Source organism: Lynx rufus, unplaced genomic scaffold, assembly GCF_022079265.1.
Source record: "Lynx rufus isolate CCGP_SWC_20201006 ecotype Redwood Valley unplaced genomic scaffold, mLynRuf1.p SCAF_3, whole genome shotgun sequence".
Taxonomy (NCBI): Eukaryota; Metazoa; Chordata; class Mammalia; order Carnivora; family Felidae; genus Lynx; species Lynx rufus.
The window spans coordinates 100,155,071-100,182,182 of NW_025814845.1; the positions used below are offsets into that span (position 1 = coordinate 100,155,071).

At 38.0% G+C, this 27,112-nt stretch overlaps 1 protein-coding gene across 2 annotated transcripts in view; it reads right to left on the bottom strand.

The window, feature by feature from the left end:
• The window catches only part of TRPC3 (transient receptor potential cation channel subfamily C member 3), a 72,190-nt gene that overhangs the window by 34,041 nt on the left and 11,037 nt on the right, over positions 1 to 27,112 (bottom strand). For both annotated transcript variants that reach the window (XM_047092047.1, XM_047092046.1), the window contains exons 2-5: positions 19,727 to 20,498; positions 12,841 to 13,029; positions 4,152 to 4,316; positions 1,210 to 1,426 (exon numbers count right to left, since the gene is read on the bottom strand). In XM_047092047.1, the coding sequence (XP_046948003.1) occupies positions 1,210 to 1,426; positions 4,152 to 4,316; positions 12,841 to 13,029; positions 19,727 to 20,498 (1,343 nt within the window). The remainder of the gene's footprint in view (positions 1 to 1,209; positions 1,427 to 4,151; positions 4,317 to 12,840; positions 13,030 to 19,726; positions 20,499 to 27,112) is intronic.

Consider the following 27,112-nt stretch of genomic DNA (forward strand, 5'->3'; position numbering starts at 1 on the left):
GGAAAAATGTTCAAGTAAATAAGAATTAGAATTTGGAGAAACATAATTCTGCACGTAGCATCAGAAATGGTGCGCGTGCGCATGCGCGCACACACACACGAATATTACTCGGCCATAAAAACGAATGAGATGTTGGATTTGTAACAACATAGACTTAGAAAGTGTACACTAAGTGAAATAAGTGAGACAGAGAAAGAGAAATACCATATGATTTCACTTACATGTGGAATCTAAAAATCAAATGAACAGCAACAATGAAAAGGCTCTTGAATACAGAGAACAAAGTGGTGGCTGCCAGAGGGGAAGTAAGTGAAGGGATAGAAGAAATAAAGAGCATTAAGAGGTACAAATTTTTAGTTATAAAATAAATAAGCCATGGAGATGAAAAATACAGCACAGGGGATATACTGTAATAACATTGTATGGTGACTACGTTTATTGTGCTGAGCATAGAGTAATATGTAGATGTGTTAATTCACTATGTTGTACACATGAAACTAATACAACAGTGTATGCCAACTACACTTTACTAATAAAAATTTTTTAAAAAGAACTTTTGTGAGGTGAGGTAACCAGCATTCTGAAAATGGAAACTCTCCTAAAAAAGACCTCTGAAATGAAAGCCAAAACAATTTTTTTTTGCAAAAAAATTTTTATTCATCAGCTAATGGCTACTAGATTATCTCACAAGTATTTCAATTAAATATTTGATCATCACAGTAGGTCAGATTTTTAAAATTTACATTTATTCAATAACTGAAGTTAAAAATGTGATATATTTATAATTGGGTTCATGTTAGTCATAAAAATTTTTATTTAGTGGTAAGAGATAACTTTTAGTATTCAAATTATTCAATTATTTTGTTCTACTGCTTATCTTACAATGAGAATGTTGTCATCACATAATGCACAATAACATTTTAAATAAAAAGGGCAATCGGGGCACCTGGGTGGCTCAGTTGGTTAAGCTCCCGACTTCAGCTCAGGTCATGATCTCATAGTTTGTGAGTTTGAGCCCCGTGTTGGGCTCTGTGCTGACAGCTCAGAGCCTGAAGCCTGCTTCAGATTCTGTGTCTCCCTGCCCCTGCCCCTCCCCTGCTTGTACTCTCTCTCTCTCTCAAAAATAAACAAACATTTAAAAAAAAAAGGCAATTGTTATATAGACACAATGTTTGGTAGAAATTAAAATACTTAACATAGAAAGCTTACCAAGAACCCAGACCATAATTAGCATCTCAGTCCAAGTGAACTGGGTGGTTTTCACCCTGAAGATCTGCTTGGGATAGTCAATAACAGTGATGTTTGGCAGCGTGGTGATGCCTTCGAACCTGTCTGAGGCATTGAACACGAGCAGGCCCAGGAAGATGATGAAAGAAGCAGCATGTGCCACAAACTTCATGAAAGGGCTTCGCAGAATTTTCCCCAGCTGTAGTACAACAAACAAACAGAAAGAAGACGAAGACAAGACTTTTATTTTGGAAATGTCAGCTTCTACTTATGAAAATTATTATACAGGGTAAAAGAAAAACAGATGAAATGAGAATAACTTCAAAATTCTGCCTCTGTTTGTGAAGAGCTATACATTATGAAAATCACTCCTTTTAGGGAATGCTGCCTCCAAGAATTATTTAAGAAGTCTTTAAACTTCATTGTTTCTAAATATCCAATTTATCTTGGGGGGTAACACTGCATTCACAGATGCATTTCTGAAAATCACAAGGCATATGCTGGTTATTCTTATTTTTCCACGAAAGACCACACAATCCAAGTCTAGGTTTTGAGAGTCTAGGAAAAGAAACTCCAAATTGTAGTGCATATGCTTTATTGCTTTACAATTGAAATGTTATGAATTTAGAGACTCATTCATTATAGTTGAAACATTATGTGTTTGTAGCACATAACAAGGCCTTTGAATATTAAAAACCTTACTACTACAGAAGTAAATTTTAGTTGTCACTTGTAAGTCTTTTGAAATCGACTTGTACTTTGTATGATATGAACAAGGCAGATAATATTAGAATCAAGTAAATATTTTATGTACTATTACCTCAATAAGAAGGAGTTATACAATAATTAAAATCTCTAAGTAGGTTAACTTAATTAAGTCAGCCCTGAGTTTGGAAAATCATATAAATAGTACAAAAGCATGTCTGAAGTTCAGAGCATAATTATTTTAAGGTAACTCCTTTAAAGTCCCATGTGATATAATGTCCTTACAAGCCCCATGTTCTAGTAGAAATGAAAAACAATTCTGCCTGTCCCAAGGGCTTCTGTAGCCCAAGAAAAAGGTACATTTGGTTGATTTATCAAATAAGTTCTCTAGTCTACATACTCAGAACCAACTTTCAAACTCAGTCTGTGACCTTAAAAAGTACCAAGGCTCACATTTAAGAGACGGCAACTTCAAACAAATGTTTTTGCATGTCCAGAGCCTTAATTTGATGTCAACAAATAACCGAAGAATGTTAAGCATTTCTGGAGTTGAACATGAATGCAGACAAACAAATGTCATATTTTCCATATTAGACATAGACAAATAAACACCACATTTGCATATTGCTGTGCTGTTCTGCAGCTGCAAAGAGGCACATTTGGGGTAGCTCATCCATAGCACACAGTGATTTCTTGAGAGTTTCCAAATCTGTTTCTCATAAAGGCTGATCTTTTAAAACTTTAAAGAACACGAAAATAAAGCAGCATGCCTATCGTGAAACTAGGATATACGTGGGGGATTCTTGCTATGTTGTCTTTGGTGGTACGTGGCAGGTATAAATGTGGGCTCCAGAAACAACTCAATTCTGTCCTTTCCCCTCTCTGGGGGACACAGAGTTCACTATACTATTAGCTGCACTTTTGTAAGTGAAGAGAAAAAAGGAATGGACTTCCATGTTTGCACTGATTAAGCTGTCCTAAGAGGCAAACACTTAGAAACATCAACTTTCCTATTAGTTTCCCTCAGAAAGGGAAATTATTTGTGTGGGAAATGATTTTTGCTTTGATGCATGCTCTCTTATCACTTATAGATTTTAGTCTTTAGTGCTTATGTATTTGAGGAATCATAAGGTACTTTTCCATGATACAGAACAAAGGAACTTAGTTAACTCATCAAACCTGATCAAAATGACAAACTTTCTGCCTTAAATTGCATGGGCAGCTCAACAATGAAATAAGATGGATGAATACGCTCACACGTGTATGGTGCCTGCAGAGCAGGACTCACTCTGCCAGGAAGACTATGCAGCCAGAGAGGTGACGGATTTCCAGGATCATTGTAAGTGGCCTTGACTCATTTTTCCTGAAACTGCCTCTGATTTAAACAAAACCAGATCTCAGAATATAAAAGCAGGATTAAAGGACCTCAAAACGGCTTATTCTCCCTGGCGGTGCCCTTTATTAACCTAATACAGATCCTGTTAGCATGACTAGTATGCCTTCCCATATCCTGTTCAGAGGATCTCTTAGGCACAATTAAACTGAGTCTATACTAGCAAGTTGAGAGAGGGATGAAGATAGTGAACAAAGTGATTCAAGCAAACTAAACATAAATAATCTAAAAAATCCAAAGACCCCAAACCCAAATTCTACTTTTTTTTTTTTTTTTTTTTTTTAAGAATCTTCTGAAGGAACAAAGGGCAGGGGGTTGGGGGGAACCTGGCATGCACTTTCTTGAATTCTTTAAACTAACACCACTGTTCGTGACTGTGCTTGATACACTGAACCTCAGATCTCTTGACAGGTTCCAGTGAGTTGCCCTTCCAGTTCTCAGGTTAACTTCCTTGGCACCACTGCAACAGGACTGTTCTAAACGCAGGCCAACTCAGTTGACGCTCTTGATTTATTAAGCTGTCCACAGAATCAGCAAAAGTGCTACTTCACTCAAGCCGCTTTCCCTCTTGACCACCATGCGGATTTTACCTTAAAAGCCTAAGTATTATATGCCTTCAAATGTGATCTATTCCACTAGTACCAAATCCTTTTTCATCTCTTATTTGAATTGATCCAGTCATTAAAAAGCAGAATTTGTGTCCCTGAGTCCATTAACATTCAGGGTAAAACTGATAAGAGCCTTAAGTAGGAAGCTTTTTCCTTCTTCATCTCCAAAACACACGGCACACCAACCACGGAGGAAATGGATGTAGAAAAACATGTACCCTGCTGCAAGGTGCAATCCAGTAGCCGATGGCAAGAAATGGAAGGCCCAAGGCCACCACCAGCACAACCAGACACTTGATAGCTATGGTCTGTTCCCGCAGGCCTGAGAGGTTCTCATACCAGATTGTCAAGAGCTGCTGCTGGCAGTTGGGGTGAGCCACAAACTGTTGGCAGAAAGAGGGGGGAGAAAGAGGTAGGTTACTATCATTAGGGATACCTCAACTACTGAATGCATAATCCTAAAGATATTAATGTACACTTTTCCAGAATATAGGCACTAGAAGTTTCTGGTAATATTTTCCTTTACCTTCCCTCCATTTTCCAAAATTGCTTCAGAACTAATAGTACTTAAGTGGAAACAAGAGCACAAAATTGATATCATCCTTAATCACATTTCTTTCTGATTGAAATTCTCCATAATACACAGATTCCTGTCCATAATCTGGGTGACATATGCTTTCCTTTGTGAAAATGTGTCCCATCTTGTTGTCTGCCAGCTTACTTATGTTCAGTTCAAAATGGAAAAGAATTGGCTTATATTAGACTATAGCTAAAAAAAGAAATGTGTTAAGTTTCATAAGTAATTCCTAAAGTGCTACATGTATGAAAAATATACATACGTATATGTATGTACTATCACTGCAAACTGCAAAGATCTGCAAAAAGCCAATGAATCTGCAAGAATTCTGCTTGGTTCGCACTTACACTGCCTCCAGGCACTGGCAGCAAATGTCCCTTCCTTCCTATTTCAGTAATCTGTCCTCTTTTTATTGCTGCCTCTATCACAGGTTAAAAAAAAAATTATCTCCAACAGTTCTTTTGTAACTACAATTGTAACCAGGAAAACTGAGCACATTATACTTACTTCAGCCCTGCCATTTTATTCTATTTTGCCATCTCACTTTGCTAAGTCATCTGCCAGCATCTATTCTGATGGACTGGGATTTTGCTAAAGTCCTGTCCTTGTTCAGGTAGCAAAATGTATTTGTAGTCAGGCTCATGTAAAAAGGTCCCTACCCTAACAGGTGCCCATTTGTGGCTGGATATGCCTGTCTTTGAATGGCCAGGTGCACTTTGCCCAAGCATGGAGATTATTCAGGGAGGGTCATTCACAAATCAACTATGAGTGCCAGCTTACATATATTTTTAAAGAGTGTTTAGCAATGCAAAAATCAAGGTATCATTATCTTCTGAAAAACAGAACAATAACAATGAACCTGTTAAGAAGTACTCATGAAATGTTTTTTTACAACCTCTTAGAGGCAAGGAAGGCAGCTCCAGTTCCTACTATGTGAAGGGTTCATCTTTGATCAAGTTCTAGTTAATGATCTTAATGATTCTTAGCAACTCCAGGCAATTCCTCAAGTTATTCGGCTAATTACCAATAAATACCACACCTATAAGGAAATTAATGGGTTTCCACTTACTGGTGTATTGTTTCCCATTAGCTCTTCTAATTAAAAAAAAAATTAATAAAATTAAAAAAAATAAAACCTCATCCCCCAGCGTAGACAGTAGAGATGCAATTTCCCCTAACCCCCCACTTTTGCCCCTATGTGCATCGCCCTCCGGGAAGTCCACTGATGATCACTCTGGTGACTGCTGTGCCACAGGGCACAAGGGGCTCTTGACACCTGCTGGCAGAAGTGGTAAGATGAATTTACAAATATTAGATTTGAAGTACTTCACTGAACTTATTTCAACAATACAAACTGGTAGGATTTGGGAGATTTAAAGTACTATAAAGAGGATGCTATCTTTTCTAGCTTAATGAGTTCAATGTGAAAAAGCAGATTTTACCTTAGAAGTTTCTTTCAATTCAATTATAAAAGTCCCAGGTCCTAAAGCTCACTGGTCATTGCTAGCTGCTAAGTCTGTATTAGAATTCCTTTCCAGACTCAAGATTCTGTTACTCTTTCAAAGTTCTGATTTTTGATCAATACAGTCATTATTTGAACCCATGATAAAATATGATCAAGGTTGAAAGCCCTGGAATCTTTGTGACAACTTTCTAGGATTCTTGTTGAGAACTTTGCCAAACTTCCACTTCTGCCCCTGTACTCTACTGAATCATTTCCTTCCTGCTTTACCCCTCCTTCTGTGTTAAATCCTTATCCCCTCTGAGTTCCTAAATGTACCATTCATTCATTCATTCATTCACTCTTCAAAATGTTGTAAGCTCTTCCTATGAATCAGGCACTCTGTTAGGCATTTGGTAGAAGAAGGTGAAAATGGAAGCATCAGTGCACATTAAGTGACTAGGGATTCCTGTTCTACAGCACACAGTAAGCTCTCCATAAATGTGGGGGAAAAATGGAGACAGACTTCTTATGCTTGCCAAGATAGATAATCAACATTTAAAATATTACTAATTTGAGGGGCACCTGGGTGGCTCAGTCGGTTAAGCCTCCAACTTCATCTCAGGTCGTGATCTCACGGTTTGTGGGTTCGAGCCCTGCATCAGGCTCTGTGCTGACAGCTCGGAGCCTGGAGCCTGCTTCCAATTCTGTGTCTCCTTCTCTGCTCCTACCCCACTTGTGCTCTCTCTCAAAAATAAATAAACATTAAAAAACTAAAAAAACTAAAATAATACTAATTTGAAAGTTGGAGGGTTTACATTTGGACAGATGCAAATAAAAAGCAGTCCTATGACTCCAGCTAGGCTCAGCTTAGGATGGGGAACAGTGCATTCAGAGAAATCTACAGTGGAGATGATGTCATCAAATCAGATTGTCGCTTAGGAAGTCAATATGCACTTTTTTATAGGCCAAGGCTTTCTGCAGGACAGAAAATCCCTATGAAGTTAAGAGACAGGTGGACATGTACCCATGTAAAATTGATGGACACATTTCCCTTTTGAGTGTCCGGCCTTTCTTTCTTAGGTTTTAACCTCTTAAGGACAAAAATATTAATGTTGCAATATGGCTTCCTCTCCTTGCTCCTCCTCCTCCAGTTAATCTTCAACTTTGAAGATGTGCTTTATGGCATGAATTACATTGTATAAGGGTTATACAGCCCTTAAAGACTTGGTAGAAATCAATCATTCCCATATGGTATTATATAATGATCAATATTTGACCCATTGTGACTTGTACAATATAGTACAAAACCCTAATATATGTTAAATATTAGCCAAAACTGTGGTGTCTGCAGTTTACTTGTCACACTTTAAAATTCAACTTAAAGGTATATTTCCTATATTATTAATTCTATTCTCTTCTTGAGATAGTAATACACCAGCCTATGGTATCTGTTCATTCCTTTCAATTCACAAGAAAACACAAATGGATATTTTCCTCTAATAATTTAAAATCTTAATGCAAGTACACAAGGAACATTTTTAAAAAATAATAAAATAAATACAACAGTAACAAGTGAGGGCAAAAGAGTTAATCCCTCTAGGAGATGAGTTTTTCTCTTTTCAATGACTTCAAAATAGGGCAGTGACCTTTATCTCTTAAAATTGTTTACCTTCTAAAAAAACCTCTTGTGCTGTCACTCCAGTCATAGCCAGTTGGATAAAATTTGTATGCTATTTCCCAACTTCAGTGGACCAGCAAATTGAAATCATTACAAAAATAATGCCTTTATTTGAGGTGTTCTGATTTAAAGGGAGAATGCTTGACACATAAGAAAATCTCAATCTTTCAATGGAACAAAACTATTGTAGCATTGAGAACAAACATTTTTTTCCCGTGCCAAATGACTAACAGATTGTAAACTGAAGCAGTAATCAGGGCAGGTTAATGGAAAACCATGAGATAATTTTCAACTTAAAAAAAATTTCATGTTACATTGTCTTATTATCAAATCAGCCTTTACAAGAACTATCTTCATGGAAATACTGTTGTACAAAGGAACAGTGTTAGGAACACTCTGTTTTCGTTTTTAATGACATTGTTGAAGGCACAGTTCATACAATTTAAAATGCTGCTGTGAATAAAAACTACATCAGTCAATTTCTTTTTAAAGTTTTTTGAGTTGTGAAATATAAACTGAAAACTTACAGTGTGTAAGTTTTCTGGATTTTGAACCCACTGAGTGCACAATATTCTGTTCTTTCTCAGTGCTGGGCACAAACCTGGCCACGAGGCTATACAGTGTGGGATTCAGGACAGGCTGGCCAGCACCTGCACCGCACCCAAGGTCTCTGCAGGATATTTAGCATTCTCATTGCATTGCTCAATGTTTGGAATTAAGGAAACCACACTTTCTTCATTCATAGTGGATAATTTTATGTGTATATGTTGCTGCAAGTCTCTCTTTTTTAATGTTTTGAGAGAGAGAGAGAGAGAGAGAGAGAGAGAGAGAGTGCACACATACATGTGCAAGTGGGGGAGGAGTAGAGAGACAGGGGGATAGGGGATCTAAAGAGGGCTCCATGCTGACAGCAGAGCCCAATGTGGGGCTCAAATTCATGAACTGGAAGATCATGACCTGAGCCGAAGTCAGACACTCAACTGACTGAGCCACCGAGGCACCACCATGTGTCTCTTTTCTAGGTGATATTTCTATAGTTAAATCTAATCCCACCATGGAGAAAATAAGAGAGCAAAGAAGAAGTCAGGAAATTCTCTTTCTCAACAGCATGGTTTTCCAGATCGATAGTCTATCAACTTCTAGTATCCTTTATCTTTGTCAAGGACTTTCTTAGAATAGCTTAGTAAAGCTCTCATTATTTCTATTGAGGGAAGGGATTGATGTTCATCCTCAAGTTGCAGAGAAGACAGAGGTAAAGACAGAATTAAAACACAGAGCTTTTAGGGGTGCCTGGGTGGCTCAGGTCATGAACTCATGGCCCGTGGGTTTGAGCCCCACATCAGGGTCTGTGCTGACAACTCAGAGCCTGGAGCCTGCTTCGGATTCTGTACATCCCCCCCTCTTTGCCTCTCCCCCACTCATGCTCATGCTCTGTTTCTCTATCTCAAAAATAAATTTGAACATAAAAAAAAAACTCAGAGCTTTTTGGGAAAGGAAAATAATCCATTATTCAAACGGGAAAATAACATTTTTGTCTAAAAGTTAATTTTCTTGTACTCATTTCAAAAAATTTCATCTTTTGATCTATTCCATTCTCTTTTGTAGAATAACATGGGTAGCTCTACAAACAGTAATAAAATTTACTATCTTTCCAGTTTTATTATTTACCTTAGAAACTCCTCAGAAATGATTCTGAGATGAATAATCTGTAACTTCCATTCCCTGATAGAGAACACATTATTATTTGTTCCCCACTAGTCGCATAAGATTGCCCATTTCACCAACAGAATTGAGAGTATGAATTTTCTATTCTTTAATAATTTGAGAGAGGGGAAATGGTATTTGTATATCAGGATGCATTTATTACTAGAGGGCTTAAAATTTTTAAATAGGCTTGCTATCCATTTAAATTTTCTGTGAATTGCCTATTCATGCCCTTTGCTTATTTTTCTATAGGGCTCTAGAAATTTTTCTTAAAAATTTGTTTGAGCTTTTTGTAGATTATCAATCCTTGATAAGTCAGAATTGAGAAATTATACCTTTCTCACTTTGCTCTTTTTTATGATCTTTCTGTGTACAGAGGTTTTAAGTTGTATGTGGTTAAATTGTTTACACTTTTTCTTTGTTATTTCTTCAACTGCTTTCATATTAGAAATTTCTTTCTCCCATAAATATTAAATTCATGTTCAGATCTCTCCCATTCAGGTCTTCTATATTTTCATTTTCTTGACTAACTGCCATCGAGCTCTCTAAGGCCTGGGTAGACCTCATGGTGTGATTCCCAGGGAAGACTGAGCTCTGGGAACTATGAGGCCAGAAAGAAGCCAGTAATCCCAGACCCAGAGCTGGGAGGAGATCGTAAGCACATAGCAAAAGAGACTTTGAGTCTCTTATGGGAAACAGCTGTTACAAAAAACTAGTTTCCTTGGTGGAATTATGAGTTGATTTGAATATAAATTTATTATGTTATCAAGAGGGAAAAATTCCATAACATATATTTTGAAATCCCAATGCCTTTCATGTAGCTCAGTGTCACAGTGGGTAGGGTTCACACATCATTGTAACCCAAGAAGTGGTTTTACTTAGGAACCAGAAATGAGATAAAGGAAAAAGGAAGCACCAGCAGGGATGGGGCATCTTTTCTCTTTGCTAAATGGAGACATGTAAATGTTGAGTGAAGAATGAAGGGCATCTTGGAGAGAGAAAAAGAAAGGGGGAAGTGGGGCTTTGGGGGGCATTCTAGAATAAATTTTTATATACATTAATTGAGTGAAGCTTCTAAGTCAAAAACTTGAATCAATACTCCCTTTATATCACAAAACAAACGAACCCAGAAATAAATGCGAAGCCCTAAACATCCTTTCAGTTTCAAATGCACTTTTTGTTGTTTCCTGGCAGTAGCTGACTGATAGCAAATTTATTATTAATGACACCTCATACATAATAAGCTATACATCAATTTATTTAAAATTAACATGCCAGGAAGACATTCACTGTCTCAAGACAGTTTGGTTCACAGAAGCCCATCTACAGATGAGCTGTCTCTGCTAATATGACACTTTCAAAGCAATGATAAAGAACCAGTGACAACTGAAATCAATTCTCTCCTCTCAGGTGCTAAAGAGATGTGTATTGTAAGATTTGTGAATAAATGTCCAGACAGTTTTCTAAAAATGGTTCAATATTAATCTTATTCAGTATTATCTTTTTTCCTTCAATATAGTAAAACCTCAACTAGCAAGAATTCTCTAGAGAAAGACAAATACCAAATGATTTCATTCATATGTGGAGTTTAAGAGACAAAACAAACAAGCAAAGGGAAAAAAGAGAGAGAGGAAAACCAAAAAACAAACTCTTAACTATAGAGAACTGATGTTCACCAGAGGGGAGGGTGGGGGGGGGATGGTTAAAATAGGTGATGGGGATTAAAGAGGGCACTCCTCATAAGCAGTGGGTGTTGTACGTAAGTGTTGAATCCCTAAATTATACACTGAAGCTAATATAACACTGTGTGTTAACTGGAATTAAAAATAAAAACTAAAAAAAAAAAAAAGAAAGAAAGAAATGCTCTAGGAGGAAGGCAGTCGAGCCAATTTACTTTTCACTGATAATTCCTTGAAAAGTTATTTTACATCAGTATTAACTAAGAATCTTCACATTTCCCTGTCTTTTTAAGTTGAGGAGAGATCTGTGATTAATAGCTGGCTAAAACCTTGTGAACACTAGATGTGGAAGTTCTCCACTTTGTGGAGTGTGCACACACACAAAGAGAGAAAAGGAAAGAGAGAAAGATCTCTTCATGCTCACTTACTGCTAGGGTGCCAGTACATGCCTAGGTTCCACAGGTCAGAGGCACATGTGCAGACCTCAGTTCTGGGCCTGGTTCTGAGTAAGGCTTCTGGAAGCACAGCTTAGATAAGCTTGTTCTTCCACCTCCCCTCGTGAATCTGTGAGTCTCCTCATATCCCTTACTTTCTGCCTAAATTGGCTATAGTCTGCTACAATGGACTGGAACAAACACAGTGAACATGAAATTTGTGTTTGATGACTAAAGCTAAACTTGCTTAAGAGTCATCATCCTGAGAATGAATTTTCATAATGTAGAAATGTTACTAGCTCATACATGTTGAATAATCACCATGTACTATACCCATGCTAATTACGTGCATTAGCTCTTATAATCATCAAACAACTGAAAACGTAGTTGCTATTGTGGTCCCTACTTCACTAATAAGAAGACCGAGGCTTGGCCTGGTTGGGTGACTATCCCATGGTCACACAGGGAACACGTGGTTAACTCAGGACTTGAACCCCTACAAACTGGCTCCAGGGCCTGCCCTCTTAAGCACCATGTACGGAGGACAGAACATTCAGTGATACATGATTAACCAGTTCATAAAACCAGATCTATTCCTGTTAACAGCTTACTTTTGGAGATTTATCAGTTTCTCTTAAAATACAACATATATGTGTGTGTGTGTGTGTGTGTGTGTGTATAATTAGTTATCTAATATATAAAAGCTGTTAGATTCTAGATAACTGAGATTTTTATTACAGTAAAACATCATAGCTACAATTTTCATGGATTATTTAAAAGCCCCATGCAAGCAGTAAATACATACACTTAAGTTTATTTGAAATACCAGAGTAAAAAAGTAATCATAAATCTTATTTCTGGTATTCACAGCTGTATGACCTTAGACATAACATTTAAGTTTGGCAAACCTCAGTTTCCTTGTAGAAAAGAAATCTCATCATCTATTTTACCTATTTTATAGGTGAAATGGATAACATAGGCTTGTCACAAGGATTAGCATGACAGTGTAACAGTGCCTTACAAAAATGTATACAAATAACATTTTATTATTTTTAATTGCATTACGAGTGGTTCACAAAGTTCTTTTGCATGTCTTAATCCACTGAAATTGCATCAAAACCCTGAAACAGGTAAGAGGTATGATCCTCCTTTTGTAGGAGAAAATTGAAGTTTAGAGAAGGTTTATGACTTATTCAAGGTCTTGCAGCAGACAAAAAGTGGAAAGGATCACAGAAGCTAGATATTTGACTCACAACTTTACCACATTTCACTCAATCTCTTTGATGAAGAAAAAAAAATCTATTATCAGTAACATTTACTTTTATTATTTAAAAATTTTCCTGGGATTATGGCATAGTTGATATGGTGCTGGATAAAAGTAGGCCACTTACCTTTTTGACTTCATACTTAATAGCAAGTTTGACACGACTCAGTGAAGCTTTATGCCTGTGTACCTCTAGGGGCTCTGCTGATTCCAGATCTCCATTCAGAATGGCTTCTACCTCTTCTGAGTCTCGGCAAAGATCCAGCACACCCACTACAAAGTCTTTACATTGCATGGAGAGCTTCCGGTAGTCATTCTAAGAATGAGAGGTTTAAGTTCAAGGAGTTTGTTTTAATTCAATGAAAAGTATTTAGAGTTTTTGCGAATTACAAAAAAAGGTCCCTTCTTCTGGGTAGAATTGCCGGTTAGATACAGGCCGGATTTGCCCCCATACACCCTCTTAGCCGATACCTTCTGCAACCCACCCAACCATATCAGACAGCTCTGTGAATGGATGCACATTGGTCCCTGGCTTGTATTAAGAGATGTTGGCTAAATGCTAATGCTGACAGAGCAAAGGATCAAAAAGACTTCAGGCTTTCTTATGCAGATAAACAATAGTTTCCTTAAAGCCTAAACAAAACAATTCCTGTTATGAAAATTGGTTTAAATGGTAAATTTTCTAGGAGGCAATCTGATATACAAGATGGACTATATGTGAAAATCATTTGTTCAGTTTATACCATCCCTTGCCTTGCTGGGGACACAGCTTCTCAAAGCGTAATCCTCAAACCAGCGGCGGCAAAAGCACCTGGACATGTGTGAGCAATGTCAATTCTCTGACCCCATCTCAGATGTTCCTATTTAGAAACTGAAGAAAGAGCTCAGCAATCTGTGTAAACACGCTCTCCAGGTGTTTGATACACATTTACATCTGAGGACGACTGGTTTATAGTGACTGTAAAGAGATGGACAGGAGCCAACCTGGAGAGGAGGTATTTTTCCTTGTTTGTCTGAAGGGCACATTATCATGTCCTGCAGAACTGGAAGGAGAGAAATGTCTGATTATATGTAATTGAATTCTCAAGGGTTGCAGAATACCAATACCTGAGAGAAAATTTCCAGGCCACTGGAACTAACACCTTGCTAAAAATAATCTGTGAATCTTTAATTTCATTAGCATATTTATATAGTGCCATGGACTGGTATAAGGAAGTCACTTGGCAGCATTTCCTGTTACCTTCTGAATGGAGTTCTATTTTTGGCCCCTTGGTTCCAGTCAAGGTATCAATGACCATCTCTTGGGAAAGCATCTTACTTTCAGAAACCCCAGTTCCACCTCTATGGCTTTCACTAAGTTTTAGCCCATTAAGAAAGTTAACCAGATGATAATTTAATTCGGCACCCTTGAGGAAAATAGAATTTTTCGATATGTTCTGAGATACTGTAAATGTCTAATAACTAAGTAATCTTAGCATAGCAGTATTTCTGGGCTTCCCAAAATCCTACTGAAAAAAAAAAGACATGAAGAATTTGAATTTTTTCCCTCAAATACACAATTGATTTCATGGGCAAAAATCACATCACCAACTAAAAGAAGAAAGACTGTTTAAAGGCTACATAGACTATAATAGTTTCCATTTCAGATATCAGAAATTCAGATAAGGAACAGTTACAGTTAATCCTTTTCCCCTAATAAGAGAATAAAATGAATAAAACTTCAATCTTTGGTTTCCATTCAAGTTGGTACCATGCAACTGATAAAATTAATAAAACGTTCAGTCTCTGGTTTCTATGCAGAATGTCAGTTAAATATCCATCTGACTTTCATTCCTGAAAGACTAATGAAATATTTTATTATAGCACCCAGAAGTATTAAATCCATGTCTGTTTCCATATAAAGCTTCCCTTTTAACACATTTTTTTTTTTTAGATGAAATTTCCTCATGTTACTCTTCAGTTCAGACTGTTCTATAAGATTTGGAGCAACATTGGATGACCATTTCTTCACTGATCAGAAAAAAGACTATTTCAATGCTTGAAGAAACTTAATAACTGCTTCTGTAGTAATACATAAATCATAATTCATTGTTTTTAAAAATCATAATCTGGGCTGGGTGGCTCAGTCAGTTAAGTATCTGACTTTGGCTCAGGTCACGATCTCAGTTCTAATTCATACTTTCTGGGTCGGAGCCCTGCGTGTCTCTCTGTCAGCACAGAGCCCACTTGGGATCCTCTGTCTCCCACTCTCTGTCAAAAATAAACATTCATTTTTTTGTAAATCATAATCTATAAACTGTCTCATCTTAAAGTCGTGTGGTTTGTTCACATCCACTGAAATATCAGTCAAGAAACAAAAACTGGTAATCATACAAGTTGCAAAAACAACACTTTGTCTTCCTAACAATGTAAACATTTCCTGCTCGAAGAAGTGTATTGCCCAAGTGCGGAAAATAATCACAGCTGGAGATAATGAGAATTTCTTTTATTGTGGTCATGGGATACCACTTCATCAATATATGTGGGGCTCCCAGGGAAAGATGGAGAGCTCCAGCTAAAGACAGCTTTTCTCAGTTGCAAAGGAAACTAGCAACAGTCTGCCCTGCACCACAAGGTGACTATTTTAGTTCTACCACGAGGGCCTGTCTCATGTTCCTTCACAACTCAGACCATTTGTCTGATCTGCATTTTCTAGTAATTTTCTCTTAGTTTTGCTTAATCATGCTCATCATGCCACTCTTCCAATACCATGGCTCTCCACAAAGTTACCAGATGGCCCTGCTACTTTCTTTACAGAGCGGGAACTCAAAACCCTGAGGACCTGCTCAAGCCAGGGGAAAAACAATGATGCTTGGTCTCTGTGGCAGCCTGTCTACAGATTTCAGCACACTTATTTTAATGTTTGTAGTTATCATCTCAATCCCTTTTTATCCTTAAAAGAACAATTGAGGGGCGCCTGGGTAGATCAGTCAGTTAAGTGTCTGACTTCAGCTCAGGTCATGATCTTGCAGTTCATGAGTTTGAGCCTCATGTCAGTCTCTGTGCTGACAGCTCAGAGCCTGCAGCCTGCTTCAGATTCTGGGTCTCCCTCTCTCTCTGCCCCTCCCACCTCACATTCTGTCTCTGTCTCTGAAAAAAATGGATAAACTTTAAAATTTTTTTTGAAATAAAACAAAAATTGAAATTCAACTCTAAGCAGGCTTGGTTCTATCAGATCCTTTCCCTAATAACAAAAGGGGCAGGCTAGTGTAGTGCTTAAAAGCAGAAATCTGAAGCCAGATTTACTGGGTTCAAATACTTCTTCCACCACTTACTAGCTGTAGGATCCTGTGGGATTTACTTAGCTTCTATGATGAGAATAAGCCAACCTAATATTGCTGCTAGCAACCTATTAATTGCTTAGAGCATGGTACACATGAGGTACTATAAAAATACATCCATGTTATCAGGTACAGCACGTTAGATAGAGTATCTAGGTCTGGGACCCAAGGCACCTAAATCTAGGCTTAGCAGATGGGTCCTTGGCTATAGCTTTTGTTTTTTCATTTGTAAAGTAAGAGGTCTATACAACCAGCTGACTCCTAGAGTATCATCCTGCTTTTTGCTGTAGTGATTTTGGTTATATTTATTTACCTCTTCCTCACAGCCCTACTATGATGTAAATTAAAATTGCTTTTCTAATTTAAAGAGAAGAAAACTGAGGCACAAGGAAGGCAAATGCCCTCTTTTAAAAAAAAAAATAAAGTGCATTATTGACTCAGAATTAAGAAATTTCACTTTGCATTCTCACAGCTTAATAAATGACTAGCTTCCTTGCCACTGACATTTGGAGGATTAGACCTAGAGTCCATTCTGTCCAATATTCTGTTTCTCAGAATAGCTTCAGACATCATTTACACACCCAAACTATTTCCTTAATAACCTGTCACCAAGCCGTCCTCCATTAATTTATCTAAATCTATATCCTAGAATTTTGAACCTCTCGGGGGTAATGACCTTCATATGTTTTCAGCACCATGCCTCCTGCATTCTTCAAAGAACTTTGGAAACTGCACACTGGCTAAGAACCTTCTCGGATGCACCTAAGTGATGGCGATTTGAGGGGTGAGATGCTAGATCTTACAGGCCATTGATAAGATAAAATAGATACAGGTGTCTAAAAAGGAAAAAAAATCACCTCTTTTTCACTAGGGAACATATTATTTTTTCATTTCAAGGGTAGTATTTGATCTCATATTTTGAACTCTTTCTCTATGGAAAGAATACAGTGAACATAGGGCAAATCAGGTTATCTGTTTGCCTCAGAAATGAGCTTCACTTCCACTGCCCTTTCCAAGCTGAGTCTCTGGGTCAGCACTGTGAAAGCACTATTTTCTCTGTCTGTCTAAAGCCCTGACTGATGGACAGGAGCGTGGGATGAGAGGGCACAGAGATGAAAGGAAAGCAGGTACTAAAGGAATAACAAGGACAGGCAGGAACAGGAAAGAAAAGCAACCTTTAGTCTGGAGGAAGACTTGTCGTCCTTAGAAACTGTAACTTCTGAGGAACCATCTATATTCAGGGTCAGAGAGGGTTATGCTACACGAGTACTTTCCGTACAGATCAGAAAAAGGAACTGTGAGATTCAGATGATCTTTGCAGATCCTTAGACACTTGGCAGCTTCATGGACGCCCTCTTTAACTCAGTAGTATTTTCTCCTCTTTTTGCCTCTTGTAACATTTTCCCACATTTGAAAGGTTATCAGAGGTGACTCTTTAAGTGAGGGTAAAGGAGATTCAAAGTATCATCAATACAGACCTAGCCAGCTTCAGGAAAAAATATGAACAACAAATTTTTTAACTATCACTTCACGAAGATGACTTCTCTACACAGAATTGCAAACACTAGCCTCTTTTATAAATTATTAAAGCATAATATTAGAAAAAATTCCCTTTTGTAGAATCTCTTTTACAGATCTTCAATATATATCAAGCAAAATGCAAAAAAAAAAAAAAAAACAAAAACAAAAACAAAAAAACCCCACAAGGTTTTGATGAGATTTGAAATAGTGGCTAATAAATTGAGAATTACATTTTTTATTACTTTGTCAAAATAGTGATATTTACAACTATTTAACCTTGATGCTTTTCTATTTTCTCTAAACAGAATTTGAAATTTTCCATTTTCTCTGAGTTCTGTCTAAAAGAATAACTCATTTTGACTCCAAGGAAATTCATCTTTTCAAATATCACATAATGAATCTCTTCAAAGAGAGTAAATATAAGGTGATTTTTTTTATTTTTCCACATTTTCCAAAATTTTTATAATAAACGTGTAGCTTTTATATCAGAAAAGTTTTTAATGGAATAACAAAATTATACTTAAGGTCAGAGATCCACCAGCACAAGATGAGGGTTTATGATTAGGTAATTTGGTGTGTATGGAAAAGGAAACATACAAACAAAAAAAACATGCAAAACTTTCCTACCATTTTTTAACATCTTTTTTTAAAAAAACATTTTTTTTTTTAGAGCAGGTTTAGGTTCACAATAAAATTAGGAGGAAGGTACAGAGAGTTCCCATATGTGCTCTGCCCCAAACATGCACAGCCTCCCACATTATCAAATCTCTCACCAAAGTGGTACATGTCTTATAATTGATAGATCTTCATGGACACATTATAATCATACAAAGTCCATAGTTCATATTAGCGTTCTGTCTTGGAATTGTACATGCTATCAGTTTGGATAAATGTATAATGACATGTATCCATCACCACGGTATCATACAGATTATTTTCACTGCCCTAAAAATCCTCTGTACTCCACTTATTTATTCCTCCTCTCCACTAACCCCTAGCAACACTGATCTTGTTACTGTCTCCACAGTTTTGCCTTTACCAGAATGTCATATAGTTGGAATCATATAGTATGTAGCCTTTTCAGATTGGCTTCTTTCACTTAATGATATGCATTTAAGTTTCCTCCATGTCCTTTCATGGCTTAATAGCTCATTTCTTTGTCCTAAACCATTTTCTTGCAACCCCTTAACTTGAATTATATTGCTAGTTGCATTTGTGTAAACCTCACGTAAGTATGAAAAACTGTAATAAGATCTGAAAGACAGAATAATCACTTCCTGTGATCTGACACCACGCTACAAAGAAGATTAACTCAGCATCCAGAAAATAATTTAAGGAATTGATGTCTACAATAATCTTCTTAGGTGGACAACGGGAGACAGGAACCTGCTGAAAAACACGCTTTCACCAGAACCATGAAATCTCCTTGTGCCCCAGATTTACTAGGTAGAACCGTCCAAAACCCATAGGAGGATGTAGTAATTGAATAAAAGATTAAAATATTCTATCATTAATTTTTTATAAAAAATAATACCACTTAACTAGAGACAATGTTCAGAAAAAAAGGCTCATTCATTAAAAAAAAAAAAATCCGTTAATGCAAAACACTTTGCTATCCTTGTATTTCTGGGTTGACCTGAGGTCTATGGCTCACCACTCTGAATATACATTTGTGGATTTCAGGAGAGACATTTTTGTCATATTAATAAAATTATTTTAACCATATTCCACATTAGTCTTCTTTCTACCTAAAGGCATATACAGATGTTTGGGCCGATAAACAGTACATGCAAAACCAATATCACTTCAGTGTCGTGTGGCACCATACCACTAACTATAAAAGAGGAAGGATATGGGAGGAAAAAAGTCACACCAAATTCCTCCTCTAATCAAAGGGGAGAAGTCTTGCGTTCCACTTAATGCTCACCCACACAGAGCAGCACCATAACTATAGCTCTCAGATCCAGTATATACCCATCCCCAAAGCAAATTTATCACCGCACCATGTTTAGAGGTGGAAATCATCGGTCATTTCTGAATGACATCCCAGTCCCTTGTGATTTTAAATCCACTGGGCAAAACTGATTCCAGAGCAGACTATGGAAGCCATCTGGCAGCAGCCAGGAAGTGGATGAGCATGCAGGGTCGCCAGGGTGGAGCACAAGAGCTTACCTTGAACTCCTTCTCTATGTTGGCCAGCTTGGCCAACTCATTGCTGAGCTCCAAGGCGGTGAGCACTGGGTCCTCGCTAGACAAGGACAGGTACGCTGGGCTGGCCAGCCCCTTGTAGGCATTGATCCTCGAGCGTGAGTGGCTGAAAGAGTCGTGCCTCTGCTTCTCCATGCAATCTCCGCACTTGCAAAAATAGTCGTGTGGCCGCTCGATCCTGGCACCCTTCATCAGTAGCATATGCACCACCTCGTACTTCTGGCAGTGCGCCGCCAGGATGATGGGCGTGATGTCGGGAGAGAAGCGTGTGCCGTCCTCGTCGTAAGCATAGAAGTCGTCGTCCTGCAGCTCCTGCTCACAGGGGCTCAGGGTCAGGCGCTTGCTGGCTGCGAAGCCGGGGTGGTTGAGGATAGCTTCCACGATGCGCACGTAGCCCTTGCTGATGGCAAGCAGCAGGGCGTCGCCGATTCGTGCCAGGTTTTCCTTCTTGAGCAGCAGCTCTGTCACCTCCAGGTGCTCGTTGCCCACGGCCAGCTGCAGCGCGTTCTGGCCCATGTAGTCCACGCAGTTGACGTTCAACGTCTTGGACTCCTCTAGCATCTTGCGCACCACGGGGATGTTGCCGTACTCGGCAGCGTCGAGGAAGCGCTCTTCCTCAGCTGTGAGGCTGGTACCCCGGTCATTGAACATGAAAGCGGGGCCCCGGACGGCCTGGCGCCGGCCCTTCTCCCGCATCACTGTCTTGCGCCTCAGAGATGGGCTTCCCTCCATGGACCTAATCAGCAGCAATGAAAAACAACTGTAGACTATTAGGGCCTAGTGCTTCCTCCTCATACCTCGCCCTTCTCGAGTACACAGCACCTACAGCAGACCTGTGACCTGCGGGCAGCTCGGTAGGTTGCTAAGCAACGTGCCTGAAATTTACACCTGTACCTAATATGGGCTGCTTAAACCCAGAGAGGAGTTGGCAGCCTATCACAACGAGGGTTCCTGTTCAGTAGAACATGGCATTCAGAAGAAACAATAATATAAACAATTTCCAGACATCTGTGCCTCCCTTGAGACCCTGGTACAGGTGGAACTCATTGGACCTTGTATAAATAACCGTACTGGTCCTAAAAGTCTTGAAAATGAAGGCCTAGCAGGTTCTTGGCACCAAAGCACTAGACTTTAAGGCTAAAAAAAGTAAATTTTTCAAGAATTAGGCCAGAAGAATCCTCTCAAGTCATTGCATATTTTTAACTAAATAAAATAATTGACAGGGGAATAAAAGCCTACTATTTAGGCCAAGGATCTTTCAGGATCTTTGTTATCTTTTTCTCTTAAGGGTATCCTGTCCCCACCCCCCCAAAAAAAATGAGATTCATTTTTTTCAATGACACAGGCAAGATTTAGCAATTATAAAATTAAAGCATCAATCTAAAACTTATTTTGTTGAAAACGTCTGTGACTTTGTAATAAGAGCTGTTAATTACCAATACTATATAATTGCCTGTTTGAACTAAAAGGAGATGGTATGATTTATGATTTAAAAATAACTACTATTATTTTATGAATAAAGCAACTGGGCACTAATAGTATATCCAGAACAATGTGTACAAAATCCAAATACCAACCACATTTGTTGAGACTTAGTTGCACTATGAAAATGATCTCATTAATTGATGTGTACAGTGACTGAGTTCACATTGTGATTTCTGTGATGCTGGGTAAATTCATTTCTTCGGACTTCCTGACCCCAGGTGTAAAATGGAAATTTACAAAGTGCTTCAGAGTTTTCTCATGAGCACATAAACAAAAATCTTTTTTAGAAGTTCCAAGTCTCTGAAAAATGATGCTAAACAATATAATTTTTAACATTGTGATTACTTTTAATGTTTCAGTGGCTATTATTCTAAGTACAAATTTACATCTTTACCCAGCTCTAACATTCTTGCTGACTGAAATTCTTATGATCGACTTCCTTTAAAATATCTGTAATTTTTGTTTTCTGTATGAGTTGCACCAAAAGTACCAGTTAAAACTCTTTCCACAGTATCCGCTTTTAAGGCAAATAAGAATGACAAGTTAAAAGTGACTGGCTGGGGGAAAAAGGATTTCTTTCTATAATATATATTCCAGAAATACTTTCCACCATTGATAAAACAGTATTCACAGAGTCAGGGGTTGAAAACTAACTAGCGAGGACTCTATTCTCCCTGGGAGTCTGGGGGTGGACTTTAGGGAACAGGAGAACTCAGAGGCATCTACCAGCCCCTACTCAATTCTCACTCCTGCCGGCCTCAAACCAAGAGAGAAACACAGAAGGCACCAGCAGATGTTTCCCATATGGAGACCAAAGGAATGTGGCCAGGCAAACCTGGGACTACACAGGTGACATATCCAAAGAGGTCTGGAGAGGCTTGTTAACTCCAAGGGCAAGAGGGCTATGACTGGCACCCCGTTCTAACTGCTCAACTAGTGTCAGGTGATCAACTTTTAAAAATTAAATAAATATAGCATTTTTATATACACACCTTTATAAATTTACACATTTATGTACACATATGTATATACATACATATATATGTATTTGTAGCAATTTCTAGAAAGCAATACAAGAGGCTTTTAACCATAGTTATACTGGGCTCTGAGCAGTGGAACTGAGGAGCCATAGGGGAAGGGAGATTTTTGCTTTTCACTTATACCCTCCTGCACTTTTTGAATAGTTTTAACCACAGTTTGACTATTTTTACTAAAAAATAAAATTCATTTTTTGATGTTTATTTTAACCCCTTAGTTGACAAAAATTTTTAAGTAAATGTACATATTGGCAACCATTGCATTATAATCTTTCTGAAGCTAAATAAATGCCATATTAGTGGGATATGGATGTATGTTGTGTAGGGTAGCATGCAGAGTGAGGTTGTGAGTGTGTGGTGTGTGTGTAGGAGACAAGGAAGTGCAAAGCTGGGTGTGGGGGTGTTGTGTGTATATATGTGTGTGTCTGTGTGTGTTGGTATGATGATGATTTTTAGGTGGACAAGAACTGGGAAATAGCATTCACCGAACTGCATGGAAGAAAACTTTGTTTCAAGATCAAACTATGACAACGGTTTTAAACAAATCTTGTAAAAACTGTCATTGTAGTAGTTGAGTATGTTTTATTACTATTAATGGTACTGACTTCATTGGGTTAATATTTATACTATGAAGCTACAAACTGGAACTCTTCAAATGTCTAGAATCTCCATACGGTATAAAAGATGAATTCTGTGCTTACCAACGACAATATATTGACATTTTCTATAATACAGAATATATATGCAGAGTATATATGTCTGAAGAATTCCAATCTCTACTCAGGTTATCGTTGGGGAAATAAACTCATTATTAAAGTGCTACCTCTTAATGGAAAGGTCTTTTTATTTAGTGATTGCTATCTAAAAAGAAAATCACTTATAAAAACCCCACCTTTTCTTCCCAAAGAGTTGATGTGAAAATACCAGAATATGATTCTTCAATGAATTTTTCTTTGCATTGCTTAGTACTCGAAAGTTTTTTTCTTAGAATTTCTCCCTCTTTAAGAACCAGTATCTCCATATTGTATATTTGAGCTGAAATGTGGGATTTTAGTACTATACAACACAAGTCACATGAGTCATTTTGATGTTGTCTTTAAAACATTCTAACACTGAGTTAAGTGTGAAGTCATATTTCTGAATTAGAACAAATTATACAGCTATTTCAAAATAAAAGAGCTGATCTAATGCTACTTCATGGTAAATCCACATAGCAAGTATCTTTCTTTCTTTCTTTTTTTAACTTTTCTTACAGTATTAAGACAAGCTTCATTAATCTGGAATGATAGAATGGTATAAGCCACATTGAATGCAACTCATCCACAATGCATAAACATGGCTCCAATCTCAGCTTGTTTTGACAGGGCATCTCCTCTAGCATGAGAAATAAGGAAGAAATGTGGGTGAATGGAAGAGAATGCTTCACTTTAGTAATACTAACACTAAAATCATTTTTCCAGACATTTCTTACCTTCGGATCCCCACCCAATGGCCTGACTCATTCAGCACTGCAAGGGTACATTGTGCAGGGCCTTCTTTCTTGTAAAAGCATTGGAGTACCACTGACCTAAACCAGATGCTTTACAAGTCCCTGTGCAAGCTCAGGCTGATAGGGATGGCTGGTAATATCTGACTGCTATGGACTGAATTGTGTCCTCACACAAATCCATATGTTTAAGCTCGAACCCCAGTGTGATGTCATTTGGGGATGAGGCCTTTGGGAGGTTTGGAAGGTAATTATGATTAGATGAGATTATGAGGGCAGAGTCCTCATGATGGGATCAGTGCCCTTGTAGGAAGAAATAACAGAGAGGGTTGCCTGGATGACTCAGTTGGTTAAGGCTTTGACTTTGGTTCAGGTCATGATCTCACAGTTTCTGGGTTTGGACCCCATGTCAGGCTCTGTGCTGACAGCTCGGAGCCTGGAGCCTGCTTCGGATTCTGTGTACCTCTCTCTCTCTTCCTCTCTCTCTCTCATAAACATTAAAGAAGAAGCAGAAGCAGAAGCAGAAGCAGAAGCAGAAGCAGAAGAAGAAGAAGAAGAAGAAGAAGAAGAAGAAACAGAGAGCTCTCACATTCTTTCCTTCACTCACTCTCTCCCTACCTCAAGCCAGAAGAGAGAACTCTCACTAGAACCTGACCATACTGGCACCATGATCTTGGACTGCCAACTTCCAGAACCATAAGAAAAAAAACCACTTCTGTTGTTTAAGCCACCCAGTCTATAGTACTTTGTTGATAGCCCACGCTGAGTAAGACAGTGACGATACATCTTAAGGAAAAAATTTTTTTTCATCCTTTATGAAAGAAATTTTGGGTTCTTGTTACTTCTCCAAACACTTAAGCAAATAAAAAGTTCTTTCTAAAAAATATTTTGGTGTATCCAAAGGCAACGCTTTGCTCCATTCCATTCAGAGGCAAAAATACAAGTAATACTCCTCAGGTTTCATAACTTTGACATCAACTCATCTGACTTCAAACAGTGTTTCTCTAAGTGAGGACCACCCACCCCAGGATCACTTGGAGCTCCTATTAAAATGCAGATTGTTAGGCCTCATTTTAGATGAACTAAATCAGAATCTTTCAGGGGCGTGGCTCTGGAATATATATTTTAAATGAGCATTCTTTGCAATTCCTATGCACAGTAAAGGTTGGGAACCTAAAAACATAAAAACAATGACATTATCCTGGATCAACGACCCCAGACTATGAGGCCTTTTAAACATCTGTCACACTGGCCCTGCCAAAAGCAAAGCTGAAACAACACATGTGAGCAGTGGAGCCTGAGGGACAAATGGCCTTACATGCATTTAGGTTCCCTATGTTTTACTAACATGTAACATTTCATGTCCAGGAAGCAAGTCACATGAATCACAGTAAATAAGAAGCCTGTAAAATGCCTCACCAGTGACCATTTAATGTCATGCCCTTGCTTGTTTCAAGGATTTATATTTTTAAAAGGTTACTAGGCCTTCTTCAAAACTATATTTAACAGGTTAAAGAGGTTTTCCATTATTGTATCCATTTACTATAGTCATCCTAGAATTGTGTATTAATAGGCCTCTCTCTCCAGATGAGTTTGCTTCCTCTACTCTAGTAATATATAAACTGTATATAACCCTTGCCTTTTTTTTCTTTTTTCTTTCTTTCTTTCTCTTTCTTTCTTTCTTTCTTTCTTTCTTTCTTTCTTTCTTTTTCCCCAGGAAATCTAGTAATTTAGTTTAGATCTAAAAGTTCTCAGTGACCATCACTATTCTACCCCAGATTTTTGGTACAGTCTTTCCTTTCCTCCTAAATGATTTCTCACATAGATATAAAATGAATTATCCTATGTACCATGTGTTTTAAAGCTATTGTATGGTTATATTAATTCTTTTTTAAAAAATAAAGTATTAATAAATACTCCCTCATATGTGCACATATTCTTGGATGGTCAGGTCATGCTTTATTTCTCATTATCTAGTGACCCTTAGGGGGTAAGTACTCAATAAATATCTGTTCCACTGAGTTTCCAAATCTCCTTCCAGGCTCTGTCCTCTCCTTTGACCTCATATCCCATATGTATAATTATCTATCCCCTGGTCACTCTAAAATGTCCCACCTCACCCTCTCCCTTAACCAGCACACCCTCCTAACATTTGCATCTCAGGCTGGTTATTCAGGTTTAGCAATTTTAAGGTCATCTATGACTCACCATCTTGATGTTTTCAGAGTTCTGAAGCTTTTCCTTTGATATTTATTGAGTACTTACCCACTGTGGGTCACTAGATAATGTACTGGACCCTCCCTTCCAATTCTCATTGCCAGCACCATCTTCCAGATCTTTAACCAATCATATTTGGATTATCACAACAGCTTTCCAACAGAGATGGCATGAGGGAAGGCTACTATTAAACTTTACTGGGTACTTGGTATATATATATATATATATATATATATATATATATATATATGTGTGTGTGTGTGTGTTTTGTACGCTATCATATTTAATTCTCATAACAATGTTATGAAACAGGTATTATTTCCCTTTCATAGATAAGAAAACTGAGATTTAGAAAAATTGCCCATGGTAATACACATAGAAAAATGCAGACCTGGGCTTCAACTTGAGGTCTGTCTGACTCCAGATTCTTTCCAGTACCACATGCTGTTCTTGATTTTCTTCCTTGTACGCCACAGCCATCCCAGCATCTTGCTCTTTTTAAACTCTGCTTTTACTCTCACACTTCTCTTAGACAAGAACAGCAAACAAAATAGAATTCTCCAGTTGACTTTCAAGGATGCTGACTAGTCAACCTTGTTTTCCTTGCTCCTCAGATTCATTCTTCACTGTCCTATAAACATATTATCGTGCTTATTTCTATACTATCAAGGGTATTTCTATACCATCAAGGGTATCTTTGGAAATATTAGCAAGGTGCTTTTCTCTTTTGTCTTTCCAAAAACAGTGTCCTCGCCCTGGTTGACCTTACTGCGGGGATAGCAGGGGAGGTGGAGGGGTGTGAGTGGTTAGAGTTAGGTGTCTATGTTTAGGGAAGAAGTAGAGAGCACACATTTTAGAGGAGTGCAAAGAGAAATATCAAGGTAATTTTCAGCTTTTTGCAGGAAAAAGAGAGGAGTTTTCATGCAGAATTTAGGAAAAAGAGAAATTGTCTTGAGGAGGGATTTTCTCTGTTCCTTTATTTCTCTAATTAGTTCTGAAGGAACCTGATCAGAGAATGCTCTCAGCAGGCAGACAAGATAGCTCTCCCACTTTTGACAGCAGAGCTATGATACTTCCTGTCCTGACAGAAGAAAGAAATAATAGAGGGGAAGGAAAAGTTAAGAT